Source organism: Miniopterus schreibersii (assembly GCF_964146895.1).
Source record: "Miniopterus schreibersii genome assembly, chromosome: 9".
In the NCBI taxonomy this organism is placed as follows: domain Eukaryota; kingdom Metazoa; phylum Chordata; class Mammalia; order Chiroptera; family Miniopteridae; genus Miniopterus; species Miniopterus schreibersii.
In genome coordinates this window covers 32,011,313-32,024,567 of record NC_138118.1, presented here as the reverse complement: position 1 = coordinate 32,024,567, position 13,255 = coordinate 32,011,313, and the positions used below count along the sequence as shown (strand labels likewise).

Sequence of the window (13,255 nt, the reverse complement as noted above, 5' to 3'; positions counted from 1 at the left end):
TGTTTGCTGTATGTTTGTCATATATAGCCTTTATTATATTGAGGAATAATCCCTGTATTCCCACATTGCTGAGACTTTTTATCATAAATGGGTGCTCAATTTTATCAAATGCTTTTTGTGCATCTATTTATATGATCATGTGATTTTTATCCTTCATTTTTTATATGGTGTGTCATGTTTATTAATCTGGTGATATTGTACCAACATTTCATCCCTGGAATAAAGCTCACTTGCTCATAGTGTGTAAACTTTTTAATGTACTACTGGATCCTGTTGGCTAATATTTTGTTGAGGATTTAAGCATGTATGTTTGTCAGGGATATTGGCCTATAATTTTTTTTTCTAGTGTCCTTATCTGCTTTTGGAATTAAGATAATGCTAGCCTAATAAAATCAGTTTTGGAGTCTTCCTTCTTCTTGCACATTTTAGAATAGTTTGAGAAGGATAAGTGTTAGTTCTTCTTTGAATGTTTGGTGAAACTCACTTATGAAACCATCTTCTCCAAGACTTTTGTTTTTGGGGAATTTTTTTTTTATTACTGCTTCAATTTCATTAGTTGTAATCAGTTTATTCAGATTTTTTTTATTCTTCCTGATTCAGTGTTGGAGGATTATATGTTTCTAGGAATTTATCCATTTTGTCCATTTTGTACAGTTTGTTTTATTATCCTATGGTTGTTCATAATATTTTCTTAAATCCCTTGCATTTCTGTGGAGTCAGTTCTTAATTATTTTTTACTAAATTTATTGAGATGATATTGGTTAATAAGATCACCTAGGTTTCAAGTGTGCATTATTACTTGGATAAATTATTTGTATATTGCATGTGTGCCCAAGGTCACCCAAGGTCAAATCATCTTTTATCACATTTATTTTCTTTAATTTTTGATCTTATTTATTTGGGCCTTCTCTCTTTTTTTTTTTTTTCATTAGTCTGGTTAAAGTCTTGCCTATCTTGTTTATCTTTTCAAAGAACTAGTTCTTGGCTTCATTGATCTTTTGTACTGTTTTGTTTTGTTTTTAGACTCTATTTCATTTGTTTCTGCTCTGATCTTTATTTTCCCTTTCTTTTACTCTCTTTGGGCTTTGTTTGTTGTTCTTTTTCTAGTTCCTTTAAGTGTAAAGTTAGATTGTTTATTTGAGATTTTTCTTGTCTCTTGGAGTAGGCCTGTAATGCTATGATTTTCCCTCTTAGGGTGGTCTTTTCTGTGACCCATAAATTTGGGGTTGTTTGGTTTCATTTTTATTTGCTTCAAGGTATCCTGATTTCTTTTTTTATCTCACTGTTAGCCCATTCATTCATTTTTTAGTAACATGTTATTTGGCTTACATGTTTTTGTGTGTTTTGGGGGGCATTTTCCTGTGACTGATTTCTAGTTTCATACCATTAAGGTTAGAGGAAATTCTTGATATGATTTCAGCCTTCTTAAATTTATTGCAACTTGTTTTGTGTCCTAACATGTGGTCTATCTTAGAAAATGGTCTATGTGCACTTGAAAGAATGCATATTCTGCTGCTTTGGGGTGAAATGCTCTAAAGATATCAATTAAATCCATCTGATCTAGTGTGTCATTTAAGGCCTCTGTTACCTTGCTGATTTTTTGTCTGACTATCTATCCATTGATGTCAATGGGGTGTTAAAATCACCTACTGTGATTGTATTATTGTCAATTTCTCCCTTTATATACATCAAGAGTTGCTTTATATATTTAGGTTCTTTTTAGTTGGGTGGATAAATGTTTACAAGGGTTATATCCTCTTGTTGAATTAATCTCTTTATCATTATGTAGTGATTCTTTGTCTCTTACTATAGCCTTTCTTTTAAAGTCTATTTTGACAGATATAAGTATTTCTACCCCAGCTTTATATTTGATTTCCATTTGCATAAAATACCAATTTTCTTTTACTTTTGGTCTCTGTGAATCTTTCATTCTGAGGTGAGTCTCTTCTAGACAGCATATATATGTCTTGTTTTCTTATCCATTTACATTTAAAGTGATTATTAATTGGTACATATTTATTGCTATTTTATTCTTTTAACTATGTTCCTCTCTTTTTGTTTTATCTTCCTCTTCTGCCTCTGCCTCCTCTTCCTTTTCTTCTTCTTTGTTTTCTTCCAAGAAGATTCTGTAATGTTTCTTGTAATACTGTTTTGGTGGTAACAAACTCCTTTAGCTTTTTTTTGTCTGGAAAGCTTTCTATTCTCTTTCATTTTAAATGATAACCTTGTTGGGTAAAGTAGTCTTTGTTGTAGATCCTTTCTTTTCATCTGTTTGGATATTTCATGCCAATCACTTATAACCTGAAATGTTTCTGTTGAAAAATCAGATGACAGTGTTTTGGGAGCTCCCTTGTAGGTAACTGTCTTTCTCTTGCTGCTTTTATGATTCTCTTTTGGTCTCTAACCTCTGTTATTTTAATTTTGCTGGTTCTTGCCGTGAGTCTTTTGAGGCTCATTTTGTTTGGGATTATCTGCACTTCCTGGACTTCTGTTTTTTCCATTCACCCCATTAGGAAAGTTTTCAGTCATCATTTCCTCAAATATGTTTTCAATCCCTTGTTCTCTCTCTTCTCCTCTGCTACCTTTATGATGCAGATGTTGTTATACTGTATGTTGTCCTAAAGGTCCTTTAAACTATCCTCATTTTTTGGATTCTTTTTTAATTTTTCTGCTCTGATTAGGTGTTTATTCTACCTTGTCTTTCAAGACATTGATTTGATTCTCTGTTTTATCCAACCTACTATTTATTCTTTCTTGTGTATTCCTCATTTCAGATAGTATACTCTTCATTTCTGACTGGCTCTTTTTTATGGTTTCTATGTCCCATTTTATGCATGCTATCTTTTGTTGAAGTTCTCACTAAGTTTTTTAAGCATTCTTATAACCATTTTTTTGGTAAATTGTTTGCCTCCATTTTATTTAGCTCTTTTTCTGGAGATTTCTCCTGTTTTGTCATTTGGGGCATGATTCTTGATCTCACCATTTTGGCTGCCTCTTTGTGTTTGTTTTTATGTATTAGGTGGATCTGCTATTGCTCACATTCCTGGTAAGGTGTCCTTATGTAGTAGGTGTCTTGTGGGACTCAGTGACATAGTCTCCTTGATCACCTGAACTGGGTACTCCAGGAATATCCCTTGTGTGGGTTTTGTGGACCCTCCTGTTATAAGTGAGTCTGTCTTGATTGCTATCAGTCCATTTGTGTGAGTAGTCGACCCTCAGCTTACTGAGAAGATTGAGCCCATCTTCAGTGTAAGAGTTGTAGTGAATGTTCTAGTGTTTGTCAAGATCTCCCTTTGGATATGCCACTTGTGAAGTTAATTGGATCCTGCTTTGATATTGTCTAAAGCTGGCCACTAGGAGTGTTGGCTCTGGAACATCCTTGGAGGGACTCTGGTTCAGGTTAATGTCAAATGCTGCTTATGACCAGACCTACGCTTTTTTCTTTGGAGCAGTTTTAATGTGACTTTTTCTGCATATCCTTGGCTATAAGATGTCTATTCAGCTAGGCTTCAGTTGGTTATTCAGTTTGATATTTCTATATTTTAGCTGTAATTCCATTTTTGTCCTGGGAGGAGTTGAGTGTAATATTCACCTAATCTGCTGCCATCTTGGATCTCCTGCCCGTAACTTTTCTTGATGACTCAAACTTGTCCTAACAAACATGCATCATCATACTAAGTCAATGTCATTCTCTGTTTCTTTTCTTAAAGTCCAGCTGTCATTCTTCAATCACTATTTTACCCAACTCTAAAAACCATCTTCTCACCCTATCCTGTTCTGCTTCCAATGATTTGCTGTGGGTGGGGAAACTGGTGACTGTTAAGAATTTCCTTTAAAACTTGGAAAATCAAGTATCTGACAGTAGTATAGGAACATTCAGCTCCATTTAAAGACCACTAGAGACATTTTGTTTTTCTATTATGCCTCTTGAGTTAAGGAAATATTTCCTCATTATAAAAAAAATACAAAATTAAAAAAAAAAAAGGCAGCTCTTTCCAGGTACTTAATATCTGCTTAGAACAACCAGAATCTTTTTAGTAACTTCCAGGAAAAGAAAAGAAGTCATGAGGTATTAACGCTGAACTCATGTGAAGAGGACTTTTTGCATATAGGTCATGTACCTAAAATCGATATGTCTTACTGATAACTTAGTTAACAAGCATCACAATCTTTCTGTTTTCCTACAAGGTAACAGAAAGGGAGTTAAAATCTGGAGGAGCCAACATCCAGGTGACAGAAAAGAACAAGAAGGAGTACATTGAGAGGATGGTGAAGTGGAGAGTAGAGCGTGGTGTGGTGCAGCAGACAGATGCCCTGGTGCGGGGCTTTTATGAGGTAAGTCCCAGCCTTGATGGGAGAAAGCATGCTTCTGGCCAAGGCCTTTATCACCAGACATATCTTTTGAGGGAGGAAAAGGGAGACAAAGAACCAAGGCAGGCAAAGGGCTCAGCTCTACTCACCAGAATGCAGAGTACCTACTTGAGGTGGATAAATGAGAGGTCAGAGTTCTCTGGGAAACTCATCTCTTGTTACCACAGGAGTAAAAATGTTCTCACAAAATTGTGTGCTGGTGGTGTGCCAGATATGAAAATATACAACATTTCCTGTCAAGATATGTGCATGTTGCCCTTTCTTTTCATTCAAGGAAGTGAAGTCATTGGAAAGCATTGTCCACTCTTACTAAATTTTTATTTTGTTACAGTGTCACTTTGTGCCACATAATTAATGCCAAGGGTGTAAATCAAGGGGACAATGACAGCTGCTAGCCTTCCTGTGCACCAAAAATTGCCATCATTCAACTTTTCCAGTTCATAAACAAGAGGCTGTAAATGTTTTTTCAGGGCTTGGATCTTCTTTCCCTGCCATAGTGGAGAATAATATGAGTCACTAGCTCATCCACCACTGGTTTGATTAAAGAGGGTATCCCCCACCTGAGAGCAAAAGACTCACATAGGCTAAAAGTGAAGGGATGGAGTAAAATATTCCATGCAAATGGAAAGGAAAAGAAAGCTGGAGTAGCAATTCTTATTTCTGACAAAACAGACTTCAAAATAAAGACCATAATGAGAGACAAAGATGGTCACTACATATTACTAAAAGGATCAATCCAACAGGAGGAAATAACCCTTATGAACATTTATGCACCCAATACAGGAACACCCAAATATATAAAAAATCTCTTGTGGGACTTCAAAGGGGAGATTGACAGCAACACAATCATAGTGGGGGACTTTAACACCCCACTGTCAGCATTGAACACATCATCAAGACAAAAAATCAACAGGGAAACACAGACCTTAAATGAATCACTAGACCTAATGGATTTAATTGACATTTATAGAACATTTCACCCCAAAGCAGTAGAATACACATTCTTCTCAAGTGCACATGGAACATTCTCAAAAATAAACCACAGGTTAGGGCACAAGGCAAGTGTCTACAAATATAAGAAGATTGAAATCATATCAGGCATCTTCTTGGATCACAATGCTATGAAACTAGAAATCAACCACTATAAAAAAACTCAAAAATATTCAAACACATAGAGGCTAAATAGCATGCTATTAAACAATGAATGGGTTACCAAGGAAATCAAGGAAGAAATCAAACACTTCATGGAAAGTAACAAAAATGAACAGACAACAACCGAAAACCTATGGGACACACTGCGAAAGCAGTCTTGAGAGGAAAATTCATATCGTTACAGGCCTATCTCAAGAAACAAGAAAAAGATCTAATGAACCATCTAACACAACAACTAAAAGAACTAGAACGAGAACAGCAAGAAAAGCCCCGAGGAAGTAGAAGGAAGGAAATAATAATCAGAGCAGAGATTAATGACATAGAGACTAAAGAAACAATACAAAAAAATCAATGAAACCAAGAGCTGGTTCTTTGAAAAGGTAAATAAGATTGATGCACCTTTAGCCAGACTCACTAAGAAACAAAGAGAGAGGACCCAAATAAATAAAATCAGAAATGAAAGAGGTGATATAACAACTGATCCAACACAAATACAAAGGATTGTAAGAAAATATTATGAGCAACTGTATGCCAACAAATTGGACAACATAGGGGAAATGGACAAATTCCTAGACGCATACAACCTTCCAAGGCTGAATCAAGAAGAGGCAGAAAACCTGAATAGGCTGATAACAACTAATGAAATTGAAGCAGTAATCAAAAAACTCCCAGCAAACAAAAGTCCTGGACCTGATGGATTAACAGGCGAGTTTTACCAAACATTCAAAGAAGAATTAACACCTATTCTATTCAAACTATTACAGAAAATTCAAGAGAAGGGAAAATTTCTAAACTCTTTTTATGAGGCCAGCATCACCCTAATCCCAAAACCAGATAAAGATACTACAAAGAAAGAAAATTACAGGCCAATATCCCTGATGAACATAGATGCTAAAATGCTCACTAAAATACTAGCAAACCAGAGCCAGCAATACATTAAAAAGATCATACATCATGACCAAGTGGGATTTATTCTGGGGATGCAAGGCTGGTATAACATCCACAAATCAATAAATGTGATATATCACATAAACAAAATGAAGGACAAAAATCATATGATCATATCAACAGACACAGAAAAAACATTCGACAAAATCCAGCACCGATTTCTGACCAAAACTCTCAGCAAAGTGGGAATAGAGGGATCATACCTCAACATAATAAAGGCCATATACGACAGACCTACAGCCAACATCATACTCAATGGGCAAAAAGTAAAACCATTTCCATTAAAAACCAAAACAAGACGAGGCTGTCCACTTTCACCACTCTTATTCAACATAGTACTGGAAGTCCTCGCCATAGCCATCAGACAGGAGGAAAACATAAAAGGTATCCAAATTGGAAAGGAGGAAGTAAAACTGTCATTATTTGCAAATGACATGATACTGTACATAGAAAACCCTAAAGACTCCATCACAGTACTACTAGATTTGATAAACGAATTTGTCAAGGTAGCTGGATAAAAAATCAACATCTGGAAATCAATGGCATTCTTATACACCAACAATGAACTTTCAGAGAGAGAAACTAAAAAAGCAATACCATTTACCATTGCAACTAAAAAAATAAGATACATAGGAATAAACTTAACCAAGGATGTAAAAGACCTGTACTCAGAAAACTATGTGACACTGAAAAAAGAAATAGAGGAAGATTTAAACAGGTGGAAGAAGATACCATGCTCATGGATTGGGAGAATTAATATCATTAAAATGTCTATACTACCCAAAGCAATTTATAAATTTAATGCAATTCCTATGAAAATACCAACAGCATATTTCACAGACCTAGAACAAACATTTTGAAAATTCATATGGAACCAAAAAAGACCCCGAATAGCTGCAGCCATCTTGAGAAAAAAGAACAGAGTGGGAGGGATCACATTACCAGACTTCAAACTATATTACAAAGCCACTGTAATCAAAACTGCCTGGTATTGGTACAACAACAGGCTTATAGATCAATGGAACAGAAGAGATACCTCAGAAATAGACCCACGCCATTATGGTCAGTTAATATTTGACAAAGGAGGCAAGAGTATCCAATGGAGTAAGGACAATCTCTTCAATAAGTGGTGCTGGGAAAATTGGACAGATACATGCAAAAGAATGGAACTAGACCACCAACTTTCACCATACACAAAAAAATAAACTCAAAATGGATAAAAGACTTAAATGTAAGTCACGAAACCATAAAAATCCTGGAAGAAAACATAGGCAGTAAAGTCACAGACATCCCACGTAGTGGACTTTTCACTGATACATCTCCTAGGGCAAGAGAAACAAAGGAAAAAATAAACATGTGGGACTACATCAAACTAAAAAGCTTCTGCACAGCAAAGAAAACAGCCTCAAAATACAAAAGAACCCCACGGTCTGGGAAAACATATTTGCCAGGGATGAATCTGATAAGGGGCTAATTTCCAAAGTGTACAAAGAACTCATAGCACTCAGCAAGAGGAATACAAACAACCCAATTAAGAAGTGGGCAAAGGACTTAAATAGACACTTCGCCAAAGAAGACATAGGGATGGCCAAGGGACACATGAGAAAATGCTAGACGTCGCTAATCATCAGAGAGATGCAAATTAAAACTACAATGAAGTATCACTTCACACCTGCCAGAATGGCTGCCACCAACAAACCAACAAACAACCTGTGCTGGCCAGGGTGTGGAGAAAGGGGCACCCTAGTACACTGCTGGTGGGAATGCAGACTGGTGCAACCACTACGGAAAACGGTATGGAGGTTCCTCAAAAAATTAAAAATGGAGCTGCTGTTTGACCCAGTGATTCCACTCCTAGGAATGTATCCTAAAAATCCTGAAACATTAATCCGAAGGAATATATGCACCCCTATGTTCATAGCAGCACAGTTTACAATAGTTAAGATCTGGAAACAGCCCAAGTGTCCATCAGTAGATGAGTGGATAAAAAAGCTGTGGGACATTTACACCATGGAATACTACGCACCTGTAAAGAAGAAGAATCTCATGCCCTTTGGGACAGTATGGATGGTCCTGGAGAATATTATGCTAAGTGAAATAAGCCAGGCAGGGAAAGACAAATATCACATGATCTCACTTATACGTGGAATCTAAAGAACTTAATAAACTGATGAACAGAATAGATTCAATGACATGGAAGCATAGATGAGACTGATGAATGTCAGAAGGATGGAGGAGGGTGTGTGGGTGGAGGGTGAGAGAGTAACCAAAGAATTTATGTGCATATATACACAACCCAAGGACATGGACAATGGTGGGGAGAGGGACTGGGGAGGGGGAAGGAGCAGGGTGGAACGGGTCATTGGGGAGAAAAAGGGACATCTGTAATATTTTAAATAATAAAATTAAAAAAAAAAAGCCTTCTCATAGCAAAAAATAAAAAAATAAAAAATAAAGAGGGTATCCACTACAGGTGTTCAATTGTGCCTGATATATTTAACAAGGAGATGGAATACCAGAGCTCAGAACCCTAACAAAGCAGGTTTCTCCCAGGTTTTTAAATAAGGGAGAAAGGAAGTGATGGGGAAAGGGTAGAAAAATACAATGCTTTTAATGCTCATTCCTAGGAAATAAGTCATAGTTTGACTTGGAGGAGAGGTTACTTTTTAAGTGGAAAGGTAATACTAATAACTATTGAGTCATTTCAAAATGATTTAGGCATTTTTGTCTTTAAAATGCAAATTTACTTAAAAATTTAAGTGGGGGAGGGAAGATGGCGGCACTGTGAGAAGAAGCAGAGAGCTCCTGCTCCCAGCCATGGACTCAATTTACTCCTAAAATACTATGTAACCAGCTTCGAAAAAACAGAGAAACATACCTGAGTGTACATATTGCAAGTAGGGAACACTGAAGAAACATCATAGAGTCTGGTGAGGGGGAGGAATTAAAACGGAAGCCCTTGTGCTGGGCTCCAAGGCCCAAGGCTCTGAGGCTGCAAAGTTACACCCCTCAGGAGTGCAGACTGGTATCCAAAGGCGGGGATCTCAAACCCTGAGTGGAGGAGAAGAGAAGGAGTGCCCTGTGCAGAGGGCAGAGGGACTCAAGGGAGTGGTGTGCCCACCAGAAAGGGACTGCACCTTCCTAGAAAAACAAAGCTTTTAATGGCAGCCTCAACCTGCATCTAATGCTCAGGATGCTGACCATAGGAAAGGCTGTCCCAAAGTGTGTGGCACCTGAAAACTAAGAGACCAGAGGTCTGCACTGAGCAGCCACACACAGGGACCCTCTGCCTTCCTGTAAAGCATTGTGTTGAGCCTGAGAAAGCATTTAATCTGTGTGGTGGGGGAAAGGGAAGAAAGCCCTCTGGCCCTGAGCTCCCAGTGGGGAGGCTTTGGGATTTTTGATTTGCCCTGAGGGAAGCCATGGTGGTGAGCATGGAGCCTTCCCAGCTTTACCGAGATCAGCGGTGTACGGAGTTGCATGGAGCTGACTTTGGGTTCCCTCCTGCAAGTGCCTTGGTGGGTGGGTGGCCAGACTTTGCAGGGCAGACTCTGTGCTTGTGTATTGCTTTTGTATTTTTGAGTTTTCAATCACTGAACTGGCTCCCACCTTCCTGGCTTGCATTGGGCTGACAGATCAGCAGACGCTAGGGTTGGTGTCTGCATAGTAGACTGTTTGAAGGGCACGTCTGATGCTACCAGCCAACCAGATCTGGGAAGGGAAAGGCAGAGCATGCTTGTCTTTCCTGCAGCCAATGAGCACCACCTCCAACAGGAAAGGGACCGGTTCTGCTCACTGAGACCCAGGATATCCCCTACAGGGCACAATCCTCAGGGGGAATGGAGAAAAGCTCACAGGAGGACATTACAAGAATAAGACACTAAGGGACTGTTGTATGGGAACAAGAGGAAAAGCTAAAGAGCCCTGCTGGGGCTAGGTGGTCAAAGGGCTCACTGGAAGGATTTTTAATCAAACCCACTGAGCACAGGCTGCTGAAACAGCCCATAAAGAAAAGGCAACAGATTGAAATCAATCTGAAACTGCAGCAGGTCAGTGCATGGGGAACTAGAATCAGAGGACAGGGTAGAGAAAGAGAAACTGGTTGAGAAGCAAAGACCAACTTCCCCCCAGTGAGTACCTGAGAGCAAAATTTTTAAGTAAAAGGAGTGATACCCTGGGCTACACTAGCCACCTTGCACACTAAAGACTCTACAGAAGACTCTGGAGTAAGACCAGGCAACTACAAGGTTGCAAGGTTGCAAGCTGACAAGAGGAGGTGGTCCACAGAGAACCTCAGATAACCAACTACTTAAGGACACCAGAGCCAAATCTAGACAGCAACTCACATTGGCTGATACACAAGTACCTGCAAGGAGAACGGAAAACAGCATACAAAACAGAGAGCCACATAAGCTGCCCAGAAGAAATTTAGCTGATTGACTTTTTTTTCTCCTGTTTTTCTTTTGTTTTGTTTTGTTTTGTTGCAGTTGTTGTTGTTGTTTTCCCTCTTTTACCCTTGGAAAGAAGAGAAAGAGGAGGAAAACTTTTTTTTCTTCTTTTAAAATTTTATAATTTTTTAAAATTTTTAATTAATTTTTATTTTAAAGAATTTTGTTTTGCTTAGCTTGTTTTGTTTATTTGCTTTGTTTAGTTTTAAACAAATAATTATTCCACTGTCAGCATTGGATAGATCTTCAAGACAAAAAATCAACAGGGAAACACAGACCTTAAATGACTCACTAGGCCTAATGGATTTAATTGACATTTATAGAACATTTCATTCCAAAGCAGCAGAATACACATTCTTTTCAAGTGCACATGGAACATTCCCAAAAATAGATCACATGTTAGGGCACAGGGCAAGCCTCTACAAATTCAAGAAGATGGAAATCATATCAAGCATCTTCTTAGATCATAATGCCATGAAACGAGAAATCAACCACTATAAAAAAACTCAAAAATATTCAAACACATGGAAGCTAAAGAGCATGCTATTAAACAATGAATGGGTTACCGATGTGATCAAGGAAGAAATCAAACACTTTGTGGAAAAAACAAAAATGAACAGACAACAACCCAGAATCCACAGGACACAGCAAAAGCAGTCCTGAGAGGAAAACTCACAGCATTACAGGCCTATCTCAAGAAACAAGAAAAAGATCTAATGAACCATCTAACATAACAACTAAAAGAACTAGAACGAGAACAGCAAGAGAAGCCCCCAGAAAGTAGAAGGAAGGAAATAATAAAGATCAGAGCAGAAATTAGTGACATAGAGACTAAAAAAATAATACAAAAAAATCAATGAAACCAAGAGGTGGTTCTTTTAAAAGATACATAAGATTGATGCACCTTTAGCCAGACTCACTAAGAAACAAAGAGAGAGGACCCAAATAAATAAAATCAGAAATGAAAGAGGCGATATAACAACTGACCCAACAGAAATACAAAGCATTGTAAGAAAATATTATGAGCAACTGTATGCCAACAAATTGGACAATATAGGGGAAATGGACAAATTCCTAGAAAGAAACAATCTTCCAAAGCTGAATTAAGAAGAGGCAGAAAATTTGAATAGGCTGATAACAACTAATGAAATTGAAGCAGTAATCAAAAAATTCCCAGCAAACAAAAGTCCTGGACCATATGGATTTACAGGTCATTTTAACCAAACATTCAAAGTAGAATTAACACCTATTCTATCCAAACTATTCCAGAAAATTCAAGAGGATGGAAAATTCTCAAACTCTTTTTGTGAGGCCAGCATCATCCTAATCCCCAAAACAGATAAAGACACTACAAAGAAAGAAAATTACAGGCCAATATCCCTGATGAACATAGATGCTAAAATCTTCACTAAAATACTAGCAAACTGGATCCAACAATATATTAAAAAGATCATACACCATGACCAAGTGGGATTTATTCCAGGGATGCAAGGCTGGTATAACATACCCAAATCAATAAATGTGATACATCAAATAAATAAAATGAAGGACAAAAATCATATGATCATATATTGAAATATCAAAAGCATTTGACAAAATCCAGCACCCATTTTTGATAAAAACTCTAAGCAAAGTGGGAATAGAGGGATCATACCTCAACATAATAAAGGCCATATATGACAAACATACAGCCAACATCATACTCAATGGGCAAAAACTAAAACTATTTCCCTTAAAAACAGAAACCAGACAGGGATGGCTACTTTCGCCACTCTTATTCAACATAGTTCTGGAAGCCCTTGCCACAGCCATCAGACAGGAAGAAAACATAAAAGGTATCCAAATTGGAAAGGAGGAAGTAAAACTGTCATTATTTACATGATATTCTACACAGAAAACCCTAAAGACTCTATCAAAGTACTGCTAGATTTGATAAATGAATTTGGCAGTATAGCTGAATACAAAAGCAACATCCAGAAATCAGTGCCATTCCTATACACCAACAATGAACTTTCAGAGAAAGAAACTAAAAAACAATACCATTTACCATTGCAACTAAAAAAATAAGGTACCTAAGAATAAACTTAACCAAGGATGTAAAAGACCTTTACTCAGAAAACTACAGGATACTGAAAGAAGGAATAGAGGAAGATATAAACAAGTGGAAGAATATACCATGCTCATGGAATGGAAAAATTAATATCATTAAAATGCTCATACTACACAAAGCAATTTATAAATTCAATGCAATTCCTATTAAAATACCAACAGCATATTTCACAAATCTAGAACAAACATTTCAAAAATTTATATGGAACCAAAAAAAACCCCTAAAT

At 37.3% G+C, this 13,255-nt stretch overlaps 1 protein-coding gene across 6 annotated transcripts in view; it reads left to right on the top strand.

Annotated features, from left to right (window-relative positions):
* The window catches only part of HECW1 (HECT, C2 and WW domain containing E3 ubiquitin protein ligase 1), a 584,554-nt gene that overhangs the window by 561,553 nt on the left and 9,746 nt on the right, over positions 1–13,255 (top strand). For all 6 annotated transcript variants that reach the window (XM_081147958.1, XM_081147956.1, XM_081147957.1 and 3 more), the window contains one exon: positions 4,189–4,335. In XM_081147958.1, coding sequence (XP_081004084.1) covers positions 4,189–4,335 — 147 coding nt within the window. The remainder of the gene's footprint in view (positions 1–4,188; positions 4,336–13,255) is intronic.